Below are 26,887 nucleotides of genomic sequence, written 5' to 3' on the forward strand. Positions count from 1 at the left end.
CCCCAAAATGTTTCAAAACTAGCTGAGTGCGTGTGCTGATGACTCAAGAAGAGTAAAGAAACAGAACAAGGATATGGTGATGAATATTCACTTTCATTTGGGAGTCAGATCTAACTCCTGAGAACAGTGAAATCTTATGAAGTTGATTTTATATAACTTAACATGGATATTAATGGATATATTAAGCTTCAAGAATGAAAAAGCTGAGTTAGAAGAATCTACAGACAAAAAAAGGGTTTTTCAGAATATTCCACATACATAATAAGGTATCTTGGGGATAACATTCAAGTCTTTTGTACAGAATTTGTAGTGCACCTGTGTTTTGACGGTGACCACCCCTGTCTAACTTAAGGTCAGTTATGGAATTTTCAACTTGTGCATCATGGCACTCAAAAAGCTTCAGATTTTGGATTAGGAATGACCTAAGCACACCATATTCCCTATCAGAACTGTGTTTACTTTTAAACCATGGGTGCCGCAGGATCTTCTGTTAAGAGAATATGCCTAGTGATTCAGCCACATCCATAATGTTGCTAACCAATCTGCTTTCAGAGGTGATTACACAATTCTGTATCTTTCTTTGCTTTAATTCCCAATTTGAGCTACCTGTGTAGCTAAGTGTCATCTCAATTCCAACCTGAATGTTACAAAAACATATCATTATCCCTTTAAGATTGTGTTCCAGAAAGATTTTCCTACAACCAAAAATGAGGAATTATCTAATAGGAACCAGTAAAATCACCAGATGACTGTCTATGATGGAAGACTTGCAGCTGTAAAATGCTGATGCACTCATGCAATTCACAGCACAAAACTGTTGGCATTAGTCCATTTGTGAATTTTTCCTACAAAGTCACTTTCATTATTTTCTCTAAAGACATGCATATACAAACATCTATCACCTTGTACTGTCCTTCAAGAGACATATAGAAATGCTCACCATTCTGGAATTTATTGTTGCTTCTTGTACAACAGCTTTCACCGTCTACTTTTGTTGAAGATTCCTTTGAGTTCTGTGACCGGCAGGTTGAAGGTTCCGCTTGTTTTTCTGCACAACTCTTGGGGCTATCACTATTGACAACAGCCTTCACTTCTAGCTTACTGGCCAGGACATCAGATATGGAAGGGGTACGTTCTGGGTGCTTCTGCAGTTCTGGAGCATGGGCCATTTCCAGTTCTGCCTTCGAAGATGCCTTTGTGGTTAAGCACTCCCTGGGAAGGTCAGTCAGCGGCGGTGGAACAAATTCCAATCTGTTTTCCTGATCAGCGTCTGTCTTAGGTTGGCTGCAGCTGCCACTTGGCTCACTCAGAACTTTCAAATCTCCAGTTCCAATCTGGGAGGACTGTGAAGAAAGCAATGCTGCTTTACAGACAACATCTGGTTTTGTTCTCAGTACTTCAGGCTTTGTAATTAGACAGGAAGAAAGTTCTTCTGGTAAACTCTGCTTATGACATCTGAAAAAGACAATATGGGTAACTAGCATCCTGGCCTTTTTTTCCTCCCTTAATCTCTCTCTCACCTTTCCAAAACAACTGTTTGGTTCCCTGAAGCATCCATGAAAATAAACAGCCTTTGTTAGAAAACTGATAGTAATCAGTCAACCACTCTGTAAAACTACCTGAACACAGGGAAAACACAAAGCAGAACTCAGTCCTGACTGCTCCCCTTCCAATCCAGCTTCTTGTTACTGGACCTTGGGAGCCACCAAACAATGGATCAAGTACCTGTCTCCCCGACACCCACGCAAGAGACCCAAATGGAATCCCTTGCTCCTGGCTTCATCCGGGCCCATATCTGGCTGTTGTGAATACAGGGGAATGAACCAGAGAATTAAAGATTGATTTCTCTGTCACTATGCCTTTCGAACAAATGAATCTTCAAAAATCTTTACTGCTAGCAGCATTAAACCCTGTCCTGCTATGAGTAAGTTCATTCTTGCTTGGTCCATGATCAGGACCAATTGCAAGAAACAGCCAAGTGATTATCTGCTGGTTCACAGCATGATTCGGTCAGTATTTATCCTTGAAGAACTTCTGATTCTCTGAAATTCATCCTAGAATTCTTGTCTCAGCGAAAAGGATTTCACCCTGGAGAATTTTCCATTTAAGCACTCAGATCAGAATCCCTTGCTTGGATGGTAACTAAACTTCCTATTGGTTCCTTTATTTCAAAACCAGTTCCTCCATCATCTGACTACCCCACAGTCCCCTCCAAGCTTTGTCCCAGACCACTTACTCTTCCCCCAGTGAGTCATTGTGCCTGGTCACTCTCCCACCTGTTCCCCACCTTGCCTTCTATATCAGTCTCTGTGACCTGTATCAAGGGCCTGTGAACGACCATTCCCTCCAAAGAGATGCTCCACTTCAACCCGTCAAGTTGGTACCTGCTTTCAGTCTGTACACTTCTTAGTCATTTTACTCTCCTATAAACTTGTAACTTACAACACCACATCTGGTTATTGCTTCCTCATTTCTATTACTCTTAAAGTTCCTCTACTAGCACATTTCTTACATGTACTCACAGTCTACTCAGCTCTAGGCTCAGGCTGATCCTCTCTGTGATCCTGTCCCCCAAACACATTCCCCACTTCCCTTCAAAACAGAAGCTGTTCTACAGACGTCACTAGAATTCCAAGTGATTCTTCTGTTGTAAAGCCAAGAAAGCTGCTCATTGCCCACGCCATGCAAACCTGTCATGTTTTTCTGTGCCCCTTCCTGATTTTTTTAGCTCTGGAAACACCTGATCATTCTTTTCTTTTTTGAAACACTAAAGAAAAACCTGTCTGGGACAGTCAAGATAGAATGAACCAAATCTTTGGATTAAACGTTTGTAACACTACTCACCCTTGAGTAATTTTTACTCCAAGGTTCGGTGGAGAGTTGGCAGCTTGGGGAGTACTGTGCTGTCTTGGGTCTTTACTAGGTGGAGTTGCTGCAGTACAGCCGAGCAGTATTTCCTTAAAAACTGTGGTAGGGACAGACTGGACAGGACACATACTGGGAGAAGCCTAGAAAACATCAAACAAACAAATATGAAAAGGAAAAGTCCCTTGCTGGAAATTACAAAGTATTCACAAAATTCTTTTTGATTTAATATCAAGAGAGAAAAATATCAAAAACCAAATCAAAAGGATAGTACAACAAGAGAAAAAGCAAAAAATTAAGGACTTAGTTTTGAAGAATAAATTAGATTAGTCCAGTTTTCACAAAAACCAGTGTTTCTATTAGAAGATCATAAGTTCGTCTTTTTCAGATCTCATTATGTCAGGAAAATAAGAGTTTTAGGGCAATTATCTTGATAAAACAAACATACAGAAGCAAACTTTAAGTGACAGTTTCAAATGGTGGCAGTTTTCTGTAATTTGTTTTTACATGGCTTAGGTGCCCACCACACACCTACTGTGCACACTGACAGATCAGACCACATAGGAGTCTGGTAGCATTGGTGCCTACTGGGTACCAATTGAATGAAGTCAACACGATTAGGGTTGAAGATACAGTTCTTGCTTTCATATGCTCATCAATTCACAAAAGTCATCCCAAATTGCAAAAAATATCAAGTTATGACAGGCCTATGGGACAAAGCTGGGACACATGTATCCCAATCTTCTAATTTTATGTTCTCAAAAATATACATATGAAATCCACTTGCCGGGCCCGGCGCGATAGTGTAGTGGCTAAAGTCCTTGCCTTGCACGCTTGGGATCCCATATGGTCACCAGTTCTAATCCCGGCGGCCCTGCTTCCCATCCAGCTCCCTGCCTGTGGCCTGGGAAAGTAGTTGAGGATGGCCCAAAGCCTTGGGACCCTGCACCCACATGGGAGACCTGGAAGAGCTCTGACTCCTGGCTTCGGATCGGCTCAGCTCCAGCAGTTGTGCTCACTTTGCGAGTGAATCATCAGACAGAAGATCTTCCTCTCTGTCTCTCCTCCTCTCTGTATATCTGCCTTTCCAATAAAAATAAATAAAATATTAAAAAAAAAAAAAGAAATCCACTTGCCAGTATCATCCCATAAAAATAAATTTCCCAGCATAGTAAAGAGATAACTCAAGCCAACTAAACAATCTATGGCTAAACCAGGTTAAATTAACTCACTCATCTCAGCTTCACCAGCCTTTTAAAATGTGCTTAAACCTCATTCAAGTCACATATATTTTTCAATCTGTCACACTATAACAACCTTTTACCTTGCCACCAGATCTAAACTGTAGAAACTCCTGAAAGTTTTAATCACCATCAAAGATTTAGCATAACAGCTTAAAACCACTTCAAGTACTGAAATATCTGTTGTACCATTTAAGTCAATTCACTATGGTTACTAACAGCTCAGTAGTCTCCAGATTGTGTGGTTGCTTTGTTTTTTTCAGGGACTCTTGACTATATCCTTGGGATTATCAATTTAACTTCGTTAGCTTGTTTTTAAACTTTTCTTTTTTCAGTACAACACTAATTTACTATCATTATCATCAATGCTAATATCGATACATTAACATCAGCATCACCATAACAGGAATATTATCATTAATTTTTCACATCTGTATTATGAAATATGCAAACAGTATAATATTGGACAAGTAGAATTAAACAACATTAACTTTTTAACGATTCAAAGCACACACAAATCAGTTACAATAAGAATTTGAAACGCCATCATGAATTTGTATGTCATCCTTGTGCAGGGCCACGCTAAACTTGTCTACACTATCCCAGTTTGGGTGTATGTACTGGCAAAATGAGTACTCTTAAATACGGAAATTAGTCATTTTATCACTAAAACATCCCTTGGACTCTAATACTTCATAATCCTCTGGTAATCATGATTAAAGGGTAGGTAGGTCCTCCAAAACTGAACTTCCAGATCTCTTAGAAATGGTCATTGACATCAAACATTTCTCATGTCTACCACCTTTTTTCTTTGGAATATGCAACACCTTTCCTGGAATTATTCTCCTGAAAGCAACACACTTAACAAACTTATGCAAAAATTTCTACCTTATATGACACAACCTCAATATCCATCAAGCTGCTCAAGCCAAAACATCCTGCGTCTCTCATTTCCCATAACCAACTAATGCACTATTTCTGAAGTGTTTACTGAATCTATCCATTTCTTTCCATGCCAGCACTAGAATGCACATCTTGTAACTGGCCCAACTTCCTTCCTTGCTGAATCCTTTAGGAAACTGAAATTTAGTCTCCCACAGAGCATAAGGTCACCACCCGAGACACTAGCGTCTCTCATTGGTGCCAATTCAAGTCCTGCTGCTCCACTTCTGATCCAGCTCCCTCCTAGTGGTCTGGGAAAGTCAGCAGAAGATGGTCCAAGAGCTTGAGCCTCTGCTACTCACACGACAGTTTTTGGCTCCTGGTTTGGGTATGGTCCAGCACCAGCCATTGTGGCCACCTGGTGAGTGAACCAGCAGATCGAAGATCTCTAACTCTTTCAAACAAATAAATAAATAAAAATAAATCAACAAAACACAACATACAAAATCATAGCACTCTAATGCCTAGAATAACCGCATATGGTCCAGTCTCCTGCCAATCCCCTCCTCATTTCACTGCCTGCTTGCCCACAACACTCAACCACACTGGTTTCCTTTCTGGTCTTCACCTATTCTAAGCCCTCCTCTTCCCTGAGTCCTTCTGTTGGCTCTTGTCTCTGCCGCAGTTTTCTATAGCCGGCCGGCTTCATGGCTTCACTCTCGGCTCCTACTGTAACTATCCCCACAGACTCCCTGAGCACCACCCTCTCTTATTTGACACCAGGTTTTTACATATCTGTCTTCCATAGGACAACACTGTGAGAGTGCCCTGAATTGTCAGTCTCCTCACAAAAGAACAAGTATGCCCACAGAGCAGAGCCCTGCTCTTGTGTCCTTCGTTATATCTCATAAAGCCAGATGTGGCAGGTACTCACAAATAAAACGGATGGAATGAACATAGGAATGAGAGCTATCAGAACTTAACATTTTCACATAACTATAAATCTTATGAATTAGCCGAAGAGAAGGACAGCAGTAATGCTCACCATGGTAGGTCAGTGGCTCATATAGTAAATACTCAAGAAACACTTTGCCGGAAGAAGAGATGGAGAGATAGATGGAAGGAAGGTTTTTACTTTGCAATGGTGACTCACCACCCCAAGGAAAGGAGAGGAGTAGCAGCAGCAGTATGGAAGTGAACAGAACTGACACTTCCTCGCACACTACTCTCATACATAAAATCAGGAGCAATTAAGCAGAATGTAAACAGGACTCTACTGCACCAAGGTGTCTGGCACACAGCAAAACCAACTTTAGAGAGCTGCTCTCTTAGCAGAGAAATACTGTGAAAACGTTCTGGTATGTAACCATGTGTTTGAACTAGCGTGAGGTAGAGCACTTTTCTGGTCAAAAGCTGAAGTGCATCCCCTCACAACCGTGCTAAGGGCTGGCTTCACAGGAACAACACTTCTGAGTCCCAAACCCGACGCTTCTGCACTGGCTCTGACTCAGCAAAGGGTCAAGGTTTCTTCTTACCTGAAGAGTTTCCCCTGAAGGTCTTCTATACCAGTCATGGCAATAGTTCCTCCCTGCCAGCAGATGGAGATAATGTAATTGAGCATATGACAGTATTCTAGCAAGGATGCTGCTGGCTCACACTCCTCCGCAGACTCTTGCCCAATCAACCAAGCAGTATGACAAGCATGAGGAATAGTCTGCCGGGCAGAGAAGACCTTCAAGGAGGAAGATGTCACTGGCAGAGGGTGCCACCTTTAACCAAGTAGCCATCAAGGTGGTCACAGTCTGACTTCCCTAACCTCAACCTCCTGTCTTCCAGGGAGCACCCTAAAGTAAGCCCCAGGCCAGTCCTGCAGGCCTGCGAAGTACAACACTGGGAGAATCAGGCCTGACACATTGCTGTGCTCACCTGTCGCTCACACAGGTAACTCCCCCTATTCCTTTGCCTCTCCAGTCCTCTTGTAATTTAGACCAGTACAATAGTCCCAAAACCTGCCCAATCATAAGAATTATCCAAAATGAAAAGTAAAATTTACAATTGTGCAAAAAAACCAAACCAATCAAACAAAATACTCCAAAAGTAAAGCAAGCAGGCTACAGAATGTGGCCTCCAGCCTCCTTCACATATCTGGAGGTGGGGTAGAACCAAAACAGAATGCAAGTATTCCCAAAGCTGAGTGTCGCTTCAAAGTAGATCAAGAGATTGTGTTCTTTTTTACCATGCTTTTCTAGGTATAACAAAACTTCAGGTATATCAAAAACTTTAAAATGAGATTAGCTTTAATACTAAAAACCTTTTCTAGAACTAAAACCCAGGAATAAATGAGACCTCCTCCAACTTCTTTTAGAATAAGACACGTAGTACAGAGCTCAACAGCTGAAATATTTTTAAAACACCAAATTTAGTTTCCCATTTTAAAAATGCTGAAGTGAACAAAGCTCAGCCTTACTTTATTTAATAGCTTCAATTACCCAACAATCAGTTCAACAGCACACTAATTTATAGGCAGAGTGGGCAAGGCCCCCCCAAAGATAACAGTCATGTTCCCTGCTCTGCAAGAGGCAGGCAGAGAATCATTCATATACATATTTTTTAAAATAAAATGTTTTATAAACATCACCGGCAGACCCGCTTTGAAGAAATGCCACCTTATTCCAGGAGGTCCCCAATGACCTCAGTCCTGTCTACAGCCCAGGCTGCCTGACCCATTATCTAACAAGGTGTATGCCATTCATATTCTCCATCCTACTCACCAACACACTATTTACACAGATGCACCATGACAGGCAACAACCAACCCGCTTCTCCAAACCTCTACTCTGGACTGCTAACAATCCTGTCAATGTCAAATCCTGGCCAGTTATTACTCTACCATTTAATACTATGCATTACTTGGCAATACTAGCTTTAAGATGCAATAATACTTGATAATCTTTATAGATGATTCTACATCACACCTCTAGGGCCCTCCTCACTCTGTTCTCTTCTAGAATAGGAATTCCTACTCCCACCAGCTCAGTCCTTTTCTATAATGGGAATCCTTGTAATATCATAAATGAACACTTGACTTGGGCTAAGTCAGAGCAAAGGTAAAGCTGTCATGTTATTCCATTTGTTTAACTCACTTTGTTAGTAGATTCCCTTACTTCATCATGACTAACAGCTGATCCTCAACCAAATCTAATTAATGCTGCTGCCTGAATGTTCTCTCTGCCTCACTTCAGGTCTGTTTATGGCGCAAAATTCCACTAAACTTGTGCCCTTGTTTCCAATCTCACCACCTTCCCTCATCCAGATATAAAGTTCAAACCAAAGCCCTTAGACAAAGCAAAGATGTTCTAAACACCCATGAATAGGATAACACCCTAACTTCCTTTACAGCTCCCCCGACTCCATCCTCCTGTCAGACTGCACTCCAGTAAATGGGACATATTCTAAGAGTGTGTGCCCAGTTATCTCCCACAGCCTAACCCAGCTCCTGCTCAGAGCAGACTCCCCTTGAAGCTTGGGAGTCCTTCAGAAGTCTATCCCCCTCACTGATGTCTTATGTCGAACCCAGCACACACAAAATGTGCAGTATTTCTGCTTTGGATGCACATACTTGCAATTATCTTACAACTTTAAGAGGGAAAAAAAAAAGAAGAAAGGTAGTAACACCACTTTCCGTAACTGACTTCATTTCTCCTAAACAACCCACGGCTCCATTCCTGGAAGACAGCTTAGATGCCTTGCATTACAAAGCCTTTGGTGAAGTGTCAAAGTTCCCATTGCCTGTCAGTCAGTCACTCACAGCCTTGCTCTGGTTCTAGTTGACTTTGCATAATCCAGCCTGCCCTTGATCCTGAATCTTCGATCCTGGTCTTCGACCAGGCCCCTTCCCACTTCTCCTTGCCTTGCTCCCCAAGACCTATGGCTCTCTTAAATACTGCCAACAATCTTAATTCTTATCCGGCCAATTTTAAAATTCAAAACTCCAATCTGAAGGAGTATAAGGGCATTTTTAATCAGTACCATATAGGAAACTACATATGTGACACTAACACATTTAGACCTCTAAGTTTTTTCAGCTATCTGTCCTTAATCACCTAAAGGAAAAGTAGGCTTAGGTTTCTTAGTCCAAGTCCTATTTCAGGACAGAATGAAATCTGCCACTTGAGCCATATGGCACTCACAGGAGCCTATGTTTTCCTGAGTAGAAACTAGTAATGAGAAACCAGCCACTTCCTCTGAAAAACCTGTACCCCATTTACTCAATTATAAATGACCAGGCAAACTCCTTTATTTGTGAAATGGGGGTCATATTTCAATACCCAACCCACTCAGAATTATGTAGGTTTCTCCCCTCCTCTCCTGCTTGGCCCCCTTCCTAGTTGACACATGAAACTCAAATTACCTTCAAAAACATGTCTTAGAGTAAAACTGTCAAATCTATTGAGAATAGCTAGCAAATAACAAAGAATGAAATACCATTTCACACAACAAAATCTGCAAACCATAAGTTATATTATCTTCATCCACGAGAAGACCTGGAACGCAAACTGACAACAGCTCGGGGGAGCAGAGCCACAACACATGGCCACTGCGCAGGAGGGCTGTGCACTGCTGAGTTCAGAGAGCCTCACACAAGTGACACAAATAAACCCACGTTACCTCAGGGCCAGACTTCGCTTGTTTGGGAATCAGGCCCCCATTACTCTCTGAAGATTTGCGCTTTACAGCTCCAATTCTTGTAGAATTACCTAAGACATAAGAAAACAGGCAAGTTGGCTTCCCTGTTTCTTACATACAAAGGGAAAAACAGAAGCTTTTTATACAAGTAACTTACCACATGACACAAAGTTATCATGTATGATTTCAACATGAATCAGTGCTGGATCAACAATTTTCAGTGCTGGAACCTTAAAAATAAATAAAACAAAAGATCTGAAATTATTTCTATTTATGGTTAATGATTTATTATAAAATAATGTCTAGCTCCTAGAAGATCATAAACCCTTTGCCTAAATATTTTGCCCTGCCAAGAAAGTATAAAGTGCAGTTTTCACTGTCTTTACCTGCTCACAGTTCACATGAAGAGTTTTCGATGCTGGATTTCCACTGACTACAGTTGCTGAAAACCACTGCGTAGATGGGTCCAAGCTGTAAATTTTTACTTCTGAACCAACCAAGTTTTTGTCACCTTAGAAAAAGAAAAATCCAAAACAAAAAAAACACTTAGAATACTCTGCATTATCTACCAATAATACCATCAGCCAGGATAGCATTTTTGTGCCTTAAAAAATAAATAAATAATAAATAAACAAACTTAATTGGGAGTACCAGTTCAAGTCCTGCTGCCCTACATCAAATCCAACTCCCTGCTGGTGAGCTTAGGAAAGCAGCAGCGGATGGCCCGAGTTCTTCGGTCGCTGCACCCACATGGAATATCTGGATGAAACTCCAGGATCCTGGCTTTGGCCTAGCCCCGCCCGTCAGTGCAGCCATTTGGGGAGTAAAGCAGTGGACGATATTTGCCCCTCTCTTTCTAACTACTTCACAAAAATGCATAAATCAAGAAAAAGAAGAAAAAATGTAGCAGGATGGAGCCAGTGCTGTGATGCAGTGAGCAGGCTACTGCCTACAGTGCCAGCACTCCATAGGGATGCCAGTTCAAGCCCTGGTTGCTCCACTTCAGATCCAATTCCCTTCTAATGCACCTGGGAGAGCAGCAGTGAAAGCACACGATCCTCTGTGGGAAACCTGCATGAAGCTCCCGGCTACTGGTTTCACCCAGCCTAGCTGTGGCTGTCAGGGCCGCAGAACCAGAATCTTTCTCTTTTTCCCTTCCTCCTTCCTCCAAAAATATTAGATGCTCCAAAAAAATCAGTCAGAAATTAAACATTGATTCCTATCAGCTTAAGAAAGATATTTCACCAAATCAAGGAGAAAATCTTAGGTTCCAAAAGTTTCATTTTTCTATGGATATTAAAGTGGCAAAATATTTATCCTTACATACTGCAACAGATCAAATAGCCCTGCTTCCCATCCAGCTCCCTATTTGTGGCCTGGGAAAGCAGTCGAGGATGGCCCGAGGCCTTGGGATCCTAAACCCACATGGGAGACCCAGAAGAGCTCCTGGCTCCTGGCTTCGGATTGGCACAGCACCAGCCGATGCAGTCACTTGGGGAATGAATCACTGGAGGGAAGATATTTCTCTCTGTCTCTCCTCCTCTCTCTATATATCTAACTCTGCAATAAAAATAAAAATAAATCTTAAAAAAAAAAAAAGAGTGCGATCTTCACCTGTCACTTAAAAGAAGAAAGGACTAATTTAAAAAAAAAAAAAAAAAAAACTAACTCATTTTTCCTGTATGTAGTTATAGGGGACTCAAATCAGGAATCCCAAAGGGATTATGCCTAATAATGTCAAATAAATAAATAAATAAATCTTTAGAAAACAAAGACTGGGCTCAATGCAGTAGCCTAGCAGCTAACATCATCACCTTATACGTGCTCTGATCCATACAGGCTCCGGTTTCTAACCCAGAGGCCCCGCTTCCCATTAAGCTCCCTGCTTTTGCCTGGAAAGCAGTAGAGCATGGCCCAAAGCCTTGGGAAACGGCACCCACATGGGAGACCCTGATACAAGCTCCAGGCTCCTAGCTTTGAATCAGCTTAGCTCTGGCCACTGCAACCACTTGGGGAGTCAATCAGCAGATGGAAGATCTTTCTGTCTCTCCTCCTTTCTGTATATCTAACTTTCCAGTAAAAACAAATCTTTAAAAACACAAAAACAAGCAAAACCCACAGACTGTCATTCTAATCACAGCAAATACTACGCCAAAATATAGCTGAGCTTTTTCAACAGTTTTGAGTACTATAAAAACTTCTCAAGTTTCAGAATTTTTAGAATAAGTCAGTTAGGGACCAGTGCTGTGGCACAGCAGCTTAAGCCACTACCCTCAATATCAACATCTCACATGGGCAACGGTTTGAGTCCCAGATGTTCTATTTCCCATACAGCTCTGTTAATGCACCCATGGAAAGCAATACAAACTAGCCCAAGTGCTTGCACTTCTGCACCATGTGGAAGAGCCAGAAGCAGCTCTGGGCTCCTGGCTCGGGCCTGGCACACACTGGCTGTTGCAGCCAATTTGGGGAGTCAACCTGCAGATGGAAGGAAGGTCCCTCTGTCTCTTCCTCTCCCTCTCTTAGTGAATCTCTGCCTTTCAAACAAAGAAATATACCTAAGAAAAAAGAATGCATTCATTAAATCCCTAGCTCTATGGGGAAAGCAACAGAAATTTTTGCTTTTTATATTTTAGAGTTGCTCTAGAAAAATACGGAACAATGTAAAACTTCAGTGAGAAAATGAATCAGAAAGACTAAGCCCTGGCTTCCTACAAGCTAATTATTAGATAACTCATGCACTATCATTACCGGATCATTTCACATACCTTGCAAAAGATGGCTCTCATCTAAATGTTTCACAATCAAAGCTTGAAATTCTTTACTGACATTCTGATTATCCGTAAGAGAAAGTCGAAGACTATTTACATCCTATAAAATGAAAAATTATATTGTAAGGTAATAAGAACAGTTCCTAAAATATTAATGGCTACTTCAATCAGTTTAATCGGATGGGTTACTGGTTAATTTACTAGCCATCTGTGGCAAAAATCCACTGCAACCCTACCGAAGTGGACAGATTGAAAAGTTGGAAATGCTCAACCCCAGGTCTAAGCTACCTGAAATGAGGAACATGAAAATAACTCAGGATGCCTTAAAGCATGGGCAAAAAAAAAAAAAAAAAGGAAGCAAGCCAAGCAGTGTGGAAAACTCAAATCCCAAACACTGGGGAGGGAGAAATCACAGATCCAGATCCGGGAAGCAAAAGACACACAGATAAGACACAGGAAAGACAGAAGTGTGTTATCAATTCACTAAAATGGCTGGTTTTTTTTTAAACAACTCATTGTATCCAAATGTGTTTAACCAGCATTTGAAAAGCATCTCTCTTTGTAAGAGGTAAGGGAGGCAGCATAGACAGAAAATGTGAATGAAAAGCCCAAGGCTTCAGGGTAAACCAGTTTTGAAACACTCAGTTCTTGGCAGCAGCTCCATCCCTGGCACCATTCCACAGTGTTCTGGCTTTGTGTACACACCCAGCTATGATAACTGCATATAGAAACTACCAACAGACATAACCTGCCAAACCCAAAATCTAGCAGGGCAAAGGAAAGCCATATTAAAGTACAGAACCTTCCAATAGCAAGGTTCATTTTTCCTGCCACTGCAAAATTTTCATAACAATCAAATGTGAGCAAGAGCCAGGAGCCCAAATGTTCTGAAGAAAAAGGTGGGAGTTTTACAAGCTCATCAGAAAGACATTCCCTCTCTCCCACACACACACACACACACCACACAGTCAATTCTTCTGATCTGACAGAAAGTTTCCAAAAATATTCAAAGAATATGGAATCCTTGCTCCCAGAGGAAAGAGTTAGGTTCCTGGGACCAGCGCTGTATTGTAATGTGTAATGTTGCCCATGCAATGCCCACAAGCCATTTGGGCACTGAATCATATCCCGTTTGCTCTCCTCAAGAGCCAGCCCCTTACCAATTGCCTGGAAAAAAGAAAAAAAAAAAAAAAATCACTGAAAGATGTCCCAAGTGCTTGGGCTGCAACACTCACATGGGAGACTGGGAGAAAGCTCCTGGTTTCTGGTTTGGACTTGGCCAACCACAGCTTCCGCAGCCATCAAGGGGATGAACCAGTAGATGAAAGACCAATCTCTCTCCCTACCTCCCTCCTTACAGACTTTGGTCACAACATTTGCATCAACAAGTCAATAAATAACCTTGTCTTACAGGTGGCTATGGTGAAAGACACCCTATTTAATAATATGTTATTGGTTCTTTAATCTCAAGACTATAAAGCTTACCGAACACTTATTTCCTTGAGACATATCACAGCCTTCCTGCGCTTAGAAGCAGATAAATAAGAGCATCCCAGCACTACTTTGAAGGCCATTTTTTCATCTTTTAAATTGAAGAGACAGGGAGAGACAAACAGAAAAGAATGCTCCACTTTGTGAGTTCACTCTGACTGCTAACGGTCAGAAAACCAAAGCTGGAAGCTAAGTAACTCAATCCACCTCTCTCACAGGATTGGCAGAAACCCAATGACACAAGCCATCACCATTGTTGCCCAGGGTCTGCGTTAGCAAGAAGTGGAAATCAGGAGGAGAGCTGGAGATCAAACTAAGCACTGTGATGTAAAAGCATGTAACTACTAAGCCAACTGCCCTTCCCCTTGAGGGCCAATTTTTTTAAAATTTTTATTTGAAAGGCAAACAGGAAGTTCCATTTACTGGTTTCATCCCAAAAGCTCCCAAGAGGCAGGGCTGGGCCAGCCAAAGTCAGGAACCCTGAGCTTTTTCCAGGTCTCCCACGCAGGTGGCAGGACCAAGTACTTAGGCCAACACCTGCAGCTTCCCAGGGTCTAAGTAAGCAGTCGGCGGAAGAGACTGGACTCAGGTTCTCAGACACGGTGTGCGGGAATCCCAGGCAGCACCTTCACCACTATGCAAAACACCCACCCTCTTGAGGGCCGTTTTAAACAGTGAAATGACACGCACACATGCACACATGGCCCAAAAATGTGCAACAAAAGGAGCACTTATTTACACCATGTGAGGTGAAAACAGGCAGAACATTAGCTCATCACCTTCTACTATCTCAGCAGGGAACCTATATCAAGCAAATCAGATTGTTCACTGCTCTGCTCATGACTGTGAACAACCACAGATGACAACTGAGTGTGTAGGAGCTACCAATATATTTCAGCAAATGGGCAAATTCACAAACATCCATGAATAATGAGGACTTCCGCATGTACAAGGGGTCTTCAAAAAGTCCATGGAAAGGAGGCAGCACCTGTTAACTTCCAGCATCCCATATGGGCACTGGTTCATGTCCTGCTTGTGGCCTGGGAAAGCAGAGGACGGCCTAAAGCCTCGGGACCCTGCACCCATGTGGGAGACCCAGAGGAAGCTCCTGGCTCCTACTTTGGATCGCTCAGCCCCAACCACTGTGGCTATGCAGGGAGTGAGCCAGTAGACAGAAAATCTTTCTCCTCTTTAAAAATATCTGCCTTTCCAATATTAACAAACAAATCTTTTTAAAAAATTAGCATGACAAAAAGCTCGTGGAAAATACCAACAATTAAAAAATATGTAGATTTAAAAATTTTACATCAGAGGAAACATCAAACTCTCCCTTTTATGGGAGAGCATTCTTTTTTAAAAAATTTACTTGAAATGTCGAATGGCAGTGCAAAGGGGAGAGACAGAGACCTTTCATCTGCTGGTTAACTTCCCAAATGGCCAACTTAGTCAGGGCTGAGTCAGGCTGGGTCAGACTGAGGCCAGGAGCCAGGAACTCCATCTGGGTCTCCTTCTTGGGTGTCAGGGACCCAAGCACTCGGGCCTTCTTCTGTTGTCTTTCCTAGTGCATCAGCAGGAAGCTGGCTCAGAGGCAGGGCAGAAGGATGGGAACTTGCTCTAACATGGGATGCTGGTGTTACAGTGGTAGTTTAATCCACTGCACTACAGTGTCAGTGTCATCTTTCCAAGGATTTATTCTTTATTTATTTTAAAGGTAAAGTGACATGGAAAGAAATCTTATGTATGTGGATTCGTTCACCAAATAGCAGGAATGGCCACCTGCATCTTCCATTTCCTTCCCAGGCACATTAGCAAGGAGCTAGATCAGAAGAACTGGGACTCAAATCCACTCCGATATGGGATGCTGGCATTGTAAGCAGCTTAATCCACCATGCCACACTGCCAAACCTGAAACTTATTTTTTAAGTGCCCTTACACGTATCTATCTATCTATCTATATATATATATATATATATATATATCCATGTATTCATATATTGTATGTGAATGCAATCAACTTTTAAAAACCATTTTCGGGTCTGGCATGGTAGCCCAGCAGCTCAAGTTCTTGCCTTGCACATGCCAGGATCCCATATGCGTGCCGGTTCTAATCCCGGCAGCCCTACTTCCCATCTAGCTCTCTGCTTGTGGCCTGGGAAAACACTGAAGGACAGCCCAAAGCCTTGGGACCCTGCACCCACGTGGGAGACCCAGAAGAGGCTCCAGGCTCCTGGCTTTAGATCAGCTCAGCTCCAGCCATTGCAGTCACTTGGGAAGTAAATCAACAGATGGAGGAAGATCTTCCTCTCTATCTCTATGCTTTTCTGTATATCTGACTTTCCAATTAAAATAAAATAAATCTTAAACAAATATATTTTTCACACACCATTAACTCTAATATCTTCTTATTTTCAAACCCAAGTGAACACGAAATGTAATGATTCACACTGAGAGATGATATCTAAGAACTGGTTGCTGACAGGATAGGGTCTTATGTGTTAGCTGGATGAGTCACAGTAATCAACATCAACACTTCTCATCAGAGAAACTAAAGGTGTGTGTGGTTCTAGTCTTATGATTTAATAATACTCATTGTCCTACCTGGATTGGCTTCAAAAGTTCTTTGGAAAGAAACACTCTTTGTTGATCTCCTAGAAAGCGAACAGAAGTTATGGATCCCAAGCCAGCTTTGTCCAACAGAGGTTTGTACACCTAGAACAAGAGCAAATGGTGAGGCAGCAAACAACTGGCAGTAGAAATTCTGAAAACAAGAAATGACAGCTTCCACACAAAAGTGAGAGCTATTAAAATGTTTTTGTTAATTTCATCTCAGAAAATATATTTATGTAGCCAAAAAATCACACAATTTTTATTCTTAAATATATTTAAGTAACTTAAACTCATTATGCTCAGCAATCATTAGCATATAGGTCTAATAAGAGATTCATAGTTTCAAAAAAATTTACACAGGAAAAAATGTTATGTATGTGTATTTTTTTGATAAGGCCCTATTTTAAGCAAATTCGTAACATCTGTGAGGAAAAAAATGAAGCAAACAGCAAAATACTAACTGAACCCACAACCCTACATCAATTACTCAAAGTTTCCAGCTGCTCTCGTCAAACATGGTAAATTCTTAACATTGACAGCAAGGTCCTTAACATATGCAAGGCCCTTCACAATGAGCATTCGCTCATTCCCTAAGCCTTCCCCCTGTTCTACTCAGACCCTTTCTCCTGGAAGCGCCAGCCCAGACCCCACAATGCCTAGCCTTTCCAGATCCAGACATCACCCTCTTCCTAGCCACCACATCAGTCTGACAGGGCCAGAGGGAATCTAGTCTGCCAGGTCATGACTGGCAACAAGGGACATGGCCAACAGTCACTGTGCAGCCCCAGTCTACTGATTCCATAAGCCACTGCCACGAGGCCTGAGGGCTGCCCTATCTTGCAGTGTTTTCAGAAGATTCTGGGAATCAACATTTTTAGAGGTACTTTCCAAATGCTGAAAAGTAGATAACTAATTCAAATATTCTTAAAACACTGCAAGGACCAAACCAAACAGATTTGTGTGTTTGCAATGTTTTCTGACCTTTGACCTAGTCATTCATTCCCCATATTACCTCCATCCCCAGTTTTCAGGTGAAGAAAATTAGGCCGAAGAAAATCAAAGGGTTAGGGTCAGAGAGTTCTTACGGGACTGGTCTCAGATCTTACCTAGTCTTTAAAACATATATAGATATATACATATATATATATATATACATATATATATATATATGTATATATATATGTGGCCTGGTCAGAGCCACAACACAGTCCAGGTCTCCCATGTAAGGTGTCAGGACCCAACCACTAAAGACACCATCTGTTACCTCTTAGACAATTAGAACTGGCCAGCGGCACTCGGTACTGACCCTATGTACTCTTCTGTGGGATGTGGGTTTCTTAACCAAAACACCTGCCCTCAAGGTACCCTTCTGACTCTCCCACAGCAACACACAGGGGCCAAAATTAGGCATGACATGTAACTTTTTTCTTGCATCACTCCAATGGACATAATGTTCTTTTCTCATGAGTTCAATAAAGCCTAAGCTTTACTCACTATTGCAGGCCACTGAATAATTCGGTCAGAAATCTCAGGTGACTTTCGTTCAGCTAAAACCAAGTTATGCTCTACTAAAAACGCTCTCCTTAGAAGGCTGTAGACTTCAATCCATCTTCTCTTCCTCCAAGGTTCTCCATCAAACTCCACGCACATCTAAACAAATAAAATGGTAAAAAAAATAAATAAATAAATAAATAAATAAATAAAGGCAAGCTGAGTTACACACACGCAAAAAAAAGGCAAGCTGAGTTACACACACGCAAAAAAAAGGCAAGCTGAGTTACACACGATTCTACTTGAACTTCTTATCTGAAAATGTGCTGTTCCATTTCAGGTCTCTTACTTTACACAGACCAAAGTAAAATAATCAAACAAGGACCAAGCTTTGGTGCCCTAACGTCGAGGTGCAGATGTCAAAGGTTTTAGGGATCAGTTTCTATCCTCCAAGTAAATTCTGGGAAGCCCAGAAACTAATCCACATCTCAAGAAGCACTGGCATATGTTAATTAGACAGTGAACTTGGAGAACTACACGACACAAATTTGAAACCTCAAAGAAGCACCTGGCATACTGCATTGTCTTTCTCAATTGACTTTGCATGTGGGCATCAGATGGCTCCCCAATCTCCACAATCCACCACCTGCTTTTGAATTCCTCTGGTTGAATTAGGACTTAACAAATGGCCTAACTGACGGTGCATTCTCACTATCCCTTTCAACTGAGCAGACTGGGAACTTTGTCAGAATTGGGAGGTCATTAACTAAATATGCAAACAAGTACTTAATAATGAACCAAAGTTTTCCACAAGTGCCTCTAACTTTCAACAGTCTTTGAAATATGATTTTGCAAGTAATTCTGACATTTTCTGCCTCAAAAGTAATGTTTAACTCTAAGGCTACAATGTTTAGCACTTGTATAAATATTTTGACATTAAAAAAAAAATCAGACCCAAAAATAGGTCTCTGGCAGTGATCCAGAGTAACTATTTTAAAACCACTTGAAGCTCATGTACCACAATACCCTAACTCTTTATGAGTATGGGAACTCTTCATTCATTCTGGAGCTTCTTAAAACTTTTTTTTTTTTTTTTTTTGGTATTTTACCAATTACAAAAAACTCCCTCTATATTCAATGTGAGGTCACTAAAATTCTTCCTCTTAACTAAAGAGGTCTCTCATTTTGGAGTTTCCACAATTATCTGAATCTGTCATCTATCAAATGTGCACAGATTTCAGATATCACTCATGTCCCTTTTTCAACCGTTAGTTTACTAGCTGGTTCACTTCCACTCATCTGTTGAACCCCAATTCAAGAATCCTTTCCACTCTTCCTCCCCTATACTATCTTTTGCATTTATTAGTGGTTAACTAATTAACACGTAAACTCTAATGTCTAAATCTGTGTCGGTTTTTGGTTATCACCGGCATACGGTCCCCTTTTAGTATTCAAATACCGGGTGCCCTGTGCAGTGGCCTAGTGGCTAAAGTTCTCGACTTGCACACACCAGGATCCCATACGGGCACCGGTTGTAATCCCAGCAGCACTGCTTCCCATCCTATTATTGGAAAGTTAGAAATACGGAGAGGAAGAGACAGAGAGAAAGATCTTCTGTTCATTGATTCACTCCCCAAGTGGCTGCAATGGCTGGACCTGCACCAATCTGAAGCCAGGAGCCAGGAGTGTCTTCTGGGTCTCCCACACACGTGCAGGGTCCCAAGGCTTTGGGCCATCCTCAACTGTTTTCCCAGACCACAAGCAGGGAGCTGGATGGAAAACGGGGTACCGAGATTAGAATCAGTGCCCATATGGGATCCTGGCCCGTGTAAGGTGAGGACTTAGCTACTAGGCTACCATGCTGGGTATGGGAAAGTACTTTTAAACAAAATACATTTTAAAAAAGCAGGGTTAGCACAGTATATCCAATAGGCTAATAATCCTCCAACTGCAGCATCAGCATCTTATGTGTGTCTGATGGAGTTCCCCCTGCTTAACTTCCAATCTAGCTCCCTGCTTATGTCCTAGGAAAGCAGTGCAGGATGGCTCAAAGCCTTTGGACCCTGCACCACTTGGAAACCTGGAAGAAGCTCCTGGCTCCTGGCTTTGGGTCACTTCAATTTGGCCACTGCAGCCACTGGGGGAGTGAACCAATGGATGGAAGACTGATTCTCTCTTTCTCTGCTCTCTGTAACTACCTTTCAAACAAAAAACCTTTAAAAAGTATCTTAAAAATGCTTAATGTAACTAGTTGTAAGCTTTCTTTTAAGTTTCCAATAAATACCATATATGTCTTTCATCCAAACTTGAGGACACACCTCATTCCTCAAAAGTTTCTTATTAGATGTTTATGACACTCAAATCCGGGGCGAACTAGTGATTTGACCAAGGCCACCAAGCCTTCCATTATGCTCTTGTCCCCATGCTACCTTGGCCCACACAAGGAATTTTTTTTAAAAAGAGTTACAGAGACAGATGCAGAGTAGAGAGGAAGAGATAAATCTTCCATCTGCAGGTTCACACCCCAAATGGCCACAATTAGAGCACCAGGATGAGGTTAGGAGCCAAGAATTCCATCTGGGTCTCCCATTTGGGTGGCAGGAGCTCACGCATTTGGGCCATTTTCTGCCGTTTTCCCCAGGCACATCAGCAAGGAGCTGGATTGGAAGCAAAGCAGTTGGGACTCTTAACCAGCACGCAAATGCAATGCTGGCATCACAGGAAATAGTTTAATCCACTGCATCACAACAGAGGCCCCAGGGATGTCATTTATACTGACAAACACAAGTGGCCAAAAAGAGGCCAATTAGAACTATGATTCACTGTCTAAAACAACCAAATTTACTATTCTTTCAGTAGGGCATGTTGCAAATGTACACCATGTTAGCCCATCAAATACTCTGATCAGATGTTTAGTCTCTTGATTTACTTCAGACTTACATTTCCCTTACGATACATGAATTACTATACTGATTCCCAAACCTCCCACCTTTTAGCATATACTCATATCACCCAAGTAGATAATTATGAAAACTATTGGAAAGGTCAAGGAAAATATTTCCAAGTTTAAAGTTAGGAACAGAAAATAGCATGGTTTACAGCCAACACATTGTGTGTGTGTGTGTGTGTGTGTGTGTGTGTGTTTTAACTTTTTAAAATGTATTTTATTTCAGGTTTAGGGAGACAGAATTCCCGTCTGCTGGTTCTTTCCCCAAGGGCCTGCAGTGCCCATGACTGGGAGTGAGAAAGCCAGCCCAGGTCTCTAACCAACCTGTGCGGGCCCTTGCTCCGTCTGACCCTGTAGTTTGCAGGAAGCTGTAATTAAGACCAAAGACAGGTCTAGAACCCAGGCACTCCGGTGTGAGGGATTTGGGTGTCCCAGCTGGCATATTAATTTCTAAGCCATATGCCTACCTCTGCAGTCAGGTAGTTTTCAATGGACACCTACTCTATGGCCAGCTCCACAACACAGAATACCACCTTTTCCACTGCACAACAAATTTAAGATATTAATCAATTATGTTCCTACTTATGTCTTCTTACATGCAAACACTTTTGCAAATTCTTAGAGCATAAAATTCAATTGCAAGGGGCAAACGGTGTAATACACCATTCACCAACACATAAGTCCTAGGCATAATCAAGGATGAAAAGTTAGGCCTTGCTCAAGGTACCTAAATGCTGACAACAGCAGGAAACCATACCTAGAGATTGCAAGAACGAGTCAAGGACGCAGAAGGCACTGGAGACGTGAGGAAGAGATAGTTTTGAAGGAAGTGAAAGACTCAGACAAACCCATGAGGGAAGACAAGCACTCCCAGCATACCTAATTATGTAAAGTAAGATTAAAAGAGGTTCTTATAACCAAATCCAATTACGACTTATTATAGATGTAGAGAATATCACTGCCCCACTAGATTTTTCAAACCTGCTTCTCCAGTGAAAAATGTTGATTCTTTCATTTAATTCTTTAACTATTTGAGTACAATACATGACAAGCCATGTTTTAAATGCTAGAGACACAGAAGCCAGCAAAATAATATGCTCCAACTTTACCACGAGGATTAAGGCTTGATGTGTAAGGTTTCCAGACAAACTACGGCAAGTTATCTGCCTTTTTTGAACTTCAGCTCCTAACACTAAACACTGTATTTTATCATCTAGAACATTTGTGAGGATTAAATAAATTGCATGCTACATAATAACCATTCACTCATTGTTACTACAGCTTCACTTTAACTGCTTTGTAATCTACAGATAAGCTCTTGTCATTTAAGTAACTTTGTTACAGAGTTTCTCCAAGTGAAACAGTTTCTTCTTAAGTGAAACAAAGTTACCTCGAAATGGTCTTACTAGTATCATCCACAACTCAATTGGCAAGCCAACCCACAAAGACTTGTGTTTGTTCCAAATACTAGAACAGTTGCAAAGATACTTGAATTTTGTCATTCCCATTGACCTCAGCCCTATCCCCACTTCCAAAAACCTCAATATCCCCAGGCCCAGGTGGAAGCACGATTCAAATTACTTGGTTCCTGCCTACATCTCAACACAATTTGGTTCTAAGTAACACTTTTGTTACATACAACCTAGCCCCTAAGCCGAAGCCATCTGCTACCCAACTAAGGAATGTCATGTTAAATCATAACTAAGAAAAAAAATGAAGAAATCCTTCTCCAGAGTGGAAATTAGAAAGAACACATGTAAGGACCTCTTAAAGTGCCTGCCTAACCCAACAGGTCCTCTAACACTACTAGGAAAGGTCAGGGAAGGGAACACCTAGTTTACTCCCATCGACCAAAAATGGGAGGAACTTTACTTGACTGTAAAGTTTAAACAGACTCTTGGTTCCACTCAGATCAGGTAAAAAAAAATGCAGTCGAGAAAATTTTACTCATCAGGTGAAATAAACTACAAGAAACCTGGTAGACAAAGTTCATTTTCTGTAGGAAAATCCGCCTCAGGCAAACAGGTTGATCACCTCAGCCCAACTGTGTTCTCTTTATAAACATCACAATCCAATTCTGTAGCATGAGTGGAAGGAGCAAAGCCAAACCTCAAAGCTTACACTGAGAATCCTTCTGTGGCTTATAATTACAAACACTACAGAGTGAAACTTCTTAGATCAGAACACAGGCTACGAAAATTCCTGGGTATGCAACCACTGGGCAAGAAACTTAAATCTTCCTAGTCATGATATATTTCATCATCTGGAAAATGGAGCAACACTAGTACCTCCAGCCAGAGCACTGTTGTAAGGATTAAATACGATCACTACCGTGATCACCATGCTTGGCATGATGCCTGGCATATGGCTACATGCCCATGGGTCGCACCTACTTCTCAACATGAAGACAGGGCACACGGTGGAAACTTCAAAATACACTTAGAGCCACACAGCCGGCTTGGGGAATGCACTGCCACCCTGAAAACGTCCATGTGAACATCGTCTCAGAAACCAACACCCACTCAGCTGCCAATGCTGAAACTCGTTTCCCTTACTCTGAGCACAGTTCACAACAAACAGCAAGGGTGAGGAAGCAAGGGAAGATAGCAAGACCCGTCTAGGAGTCGGGGGAAAGTCTTCTCAGTTCTGACAAGCTTCCTGCAAGTTATCACCATTTGGGAGTCTCCAGGAGGGATCTTTTTTCAGTTAGTTTTGCACAAAGGAGTCTTTGTTGGTACAATGGCTTCCGCACTGGTCGTTCCCAGACAATCCTTTCACACCAACACTTCTAGAAGAGAATGCCCTCAGGATTCACCCCTCTTTGGAAGAAAAAAAAAAAAAGATCTAACTAGAGAAGGTTCCATGTGTCATTCTGATCTTAACAAATCACTGTGTGCACTTGTTCCCATTTGTCTCGCTCATACCGCCCCCCAACACACACCACAAGTGCAGCATTTCCAAGCCATTCCTCCAACACACCATATATGGAGTGGCTCCACCCCATCCCTCCTTATATGGTCACATTCCACACCCACCAACAGGCTCATCACAGACAACCAGGAACCCACTGCTGCCTTGACCCACCATATAGGGACACAAACCCACCCTGATAGCCAGGCGCAACTAAGCTCCACCTCTCTCTCCTCGTGCATACATTGCTAACAGGTCTGAAAGTTGAGAGAGAGATGGGGGCAGAGAGGGAGAAAAGTTGGGCGAGTAAATGAGGAGCAAACAAAAACTCATGTGCAAACACCTGCAGTCACCAACCCTCAACTCCCAACGGCACCCCCAGCCCAGGCTAATCACTCCTGCCACGGGAGTCAACCAAGCCAGGCCTGGTGGGGCCCTCACGAGGCGTGTCTTAACAACCCCAAGCCCATGATTAAACACACGCAGCCAGGAACTCCAGGCCAAGCACACACCTCCACTCCACACAACCATTCCAAAGACTTTCAAGGTCTACTTCTTGGCACCTTCAGATCGGATGCCAACTTTGGGGTGGTCCGTTTCCGAACGGGGGGCGGTGGTGGGAGGAGGGAAGGCAGGCGAGAAGAGGGCGGGGGGAGGGTGGGATGCCTGCCGGTCGCGGTTACCACGGTAACGGCCAACCGTCCGGCGGCCAAGCCCCCGCCCCCAGCCCCCCAGCCGGGGTGCGCGCAGGCTTTTACCTTCAGATCCTTCTTGGTAATGTCGCTGTGCGAGACAGCGCGAATGGTCCCGGAGAGCCAGGGCCACTCGGCGACGCGCTCCACGTCCCAGCTGTCGTGGGCGCCGTCGCCGCCGCCGTCGGCCGCCGACAGACTGAGGAATCGCTTGCCCACCAAAACCGGCCAACTTTCTCCCAGCGTGAGCACCATGGTTTCCAACGCCTTGCAGGAAGGGCGCCTCCCTGCAAACACACACACACAAAAACATGCAACGGAGGCGGCCGGGGCGGGTGGCGCGGCCCCCAGCACCCACCCCCCACACACTCACACCCCTCGGGTGCTGCGGACACCACCCCCTCCACCCACCCACCCACCCGCCACCGGCGGCCCCGGAGCCGCGTGACTCCCAGCGCTCCCAAGTTTCGCTTTTTCCGAAAACCTTGCAGGCTAGGAAGGCAGAAGCAGTGAGGGCAACCAGGAGGGGCGGCTCAAGTGCACAATCAAGTGGCCCGGAAGCCCCGGGGAGGGCCCCGAAGGGCAGAGGGCCGGGCCCCCCACCCCCAGCGCAGCCCCGGGCCGCCGGCTCCCCGCCCTGGGGCGGCCCGCGAATCCGCACTTGCCCGGCCGCCCCGCCCCGCCTCGCCTCGGTCCCGGCGAGCCCAGAGCTTCGCGGCTGCCGACGAACCCCTCGGCAACGAGGGGGGCAGGGACCCCCAGCGTCCGGGCCTGCGCCGCCTGCAGCGCCCCGGGGCCCGGGCTCGGCGCCTTCACCTTTCTTCCTGCCTTCTCTCGGCGCAGCCGAGGCCGCGGCGCTCTTCCCCCGCCTCCCGCCTCCCTGAGTCACCGGCGGCCGCCGCCGTCTCCAGCCGCCCCAGCCGACTCTCGCTTCTGACTTGGTTCAAGAGCTCTCACAAGACACGCACAGCCTCCCGGGCCCGCCCCCGCGGAGCCGCTGCCGCCGCTCATTGGCGAAGGCCAGCGAGTGGGGCGGGGCTCCAAGGGAGACGGCCCGGCCCCATTGGCCGGCCCGGCTAGGGCGGGGCGACAGAAAAAAACAATTCCTGGGCTTGCCTCCTCCCTCTCCCCTCCCCCGGCCGACTCCCGGGCGACCCCCATTAGGGTAAAGTACACAGAGTGAGCGAGAGATCCCTCCGCCGCAGGGCCATTCTTTCCGTTTGTGGCCTCACGACACGCGAAAGAGTCCCACGAAATGGCTGCTCAACTTGGGGGCCCGGAGGAAAGTGGCTGTGGCGCACACATCAGACGGAATGGCCAGGCCCCGAGCTGTAACTGCCTGCGGGGATGGCTCAAGGGCGCGGGACTGTCGAGAGGCAGTTTCCACTCGGCGGAAGAATCTCACAGGAAAGGGCCGAGGGCGGTGCGGCGTCGACGGGGGAGGGCAGGGAAGAGAACGTGCGGTTTCAGGCGTACTCAGTCGGAGGGCGGAGCCACGGCGCCTGGGAGGCTGGTGCGCAGGCGCCTTGCAGAGCCCAGGCCGGAGCTGGGGCTGCTGGGGGAAATGGCCGCGGGAGGCGCAGGCGCACGTGGTGCTCATCGGGAACATCTGAAGGCCGCCATTTTGAAGGATAGATGAAGCAAGGCATGGAGTCCCTGGGAAATGACGTTCTTGAAATCCACGGGGAGAGAGGACGTTGAGAACAGCGAAGAACGGAGTGTGTTTTTTTGGTATGATGAGATAAGAAGATATTGAGGTTTCCAAAACATTCAAAGAGTAAGTGAAGGCCATAGTTAACACAACATAGGAAAATGGAAGTGACTTTGAAGGACAAAGGAAATTTGAAAAATGGATTGTAGTCTGTGAACCTGGGGATTTTTTACCCCCTAATTGAAGAAGAAAAAATAGAGGAATTGAAGACCTCGTAATAAAGGCTGGTGCTTTACATGACATCACATTTAATCTTAACACAATGGAAAACCTATGTTTCCGAGTGTAAGAAAACAAGGACTCAAAAGGTTCAGAAAGGTATTTGAGTGATCAGATGCAAACTGACTCCAGGTATTGATTTTAAATATGTTCTCAGTGAGTGACCTTTAAGTTTTTAAAGTTAAGAATCACAATAGTTGGAGTGAAGCTAGATGATAAAAGGGGAAAAGAATGGAACAAAGAAAATCAGTCCAATAAAAGAAGAGCAAAAGAAACAACAGATGCTTCTTGATTTACATTAGGGTAACATTTTGATAAGTTCATAATTTGGAAATAGAACTTGAAAAGGCATTATATACAGCACAGCTAATGGC

General features: G+C 43.7%; 1 protein-coding gene and 1 non-coding gene across 7 annotated transcripts in view; both read right to left on the reverse strand.

Moving 5' to 3' along the window:
* The window catches only part of KDM3A (lysine demethylase 3A), a 141,810-nt gene that overhangs the window by 25,522 nt on the left and 89,401 nt on the right, over positions 1–26,887 (reverse strand). The window contains exons 1-10 of one of the 6 annotated variants that reach the window (XR_009245939.1): positions 25,400–25,718; positions 24,650–24,870; positions 18,038–18,193; positions 16,535–16,645; positions 12,443–12,545; positions 10,061–10,185; positions 9,832–9,904; positions 9,657–9,745; positions 2,845–3,008; positions 941–1,455 (exon numbers count right to left, since the gene is read on the reverse strand). Coding sequence is in view for 1 of the 6 variants with exons in the window: in XM_004590728.4 (XP_004590785.2) it covers positions 941–1,455; positions 2,845–3,008; positions 9,657–9,745; positions 9,832–9,904; positions 10,061–10,185; positions 12,443–12,545; positions 16,535–16,645; positions 18,038–18,193; positions 24,650–24,870; positions 25,758–25,794 (1,594 nt within the window). In the remaining 5 variants the exon portion in view is untranslated. Of the gene's footprint in view, positions 1–940; positions 1,456–2,844; positions 3,009–9,656; positions 9,746–9,831; positions 9,905–10,060; positions 10,186–12,442; positions 12,546–16,534; positions 16,646–18,037; positions 18,194–24,403; positions 24,627–24,649; positions 24,871–25,067; positions 25,220–25,399; positions 25,719–25,757; positions 25,937–26,887 lie in introns of those variants that run through there. The other 5 variants (XR_009245940.1, XM_004590728.4, XR_009245942.1 and 2 more) reach the window with 5 other exon arrangements.
* Positions 4,636–4,742, reverse strand: LOC118760749 (U6 spliceosomal RNA). Its single transcript, XR_004996966.1, has one exon. It is a non-coding gene; the product is annotated as a U6 spliceosomal RNA (small nuclear RNA).

The sequence above is a fragment of the Ochotona princeps genome, chromosome 8, assembly GCF_030435755.1.
Source record: "Ochotona princeps isolate mOchPri1 chromosome 8, mOchPri1.hap1, whole genome shotgun sequence".
Taxonomy (NCBI): Eukaryota; Metazoa; Chordata; class Mammalia; order Lagomorpha; family Ochotonidae; genus Ochotona; species Ochotona princeps.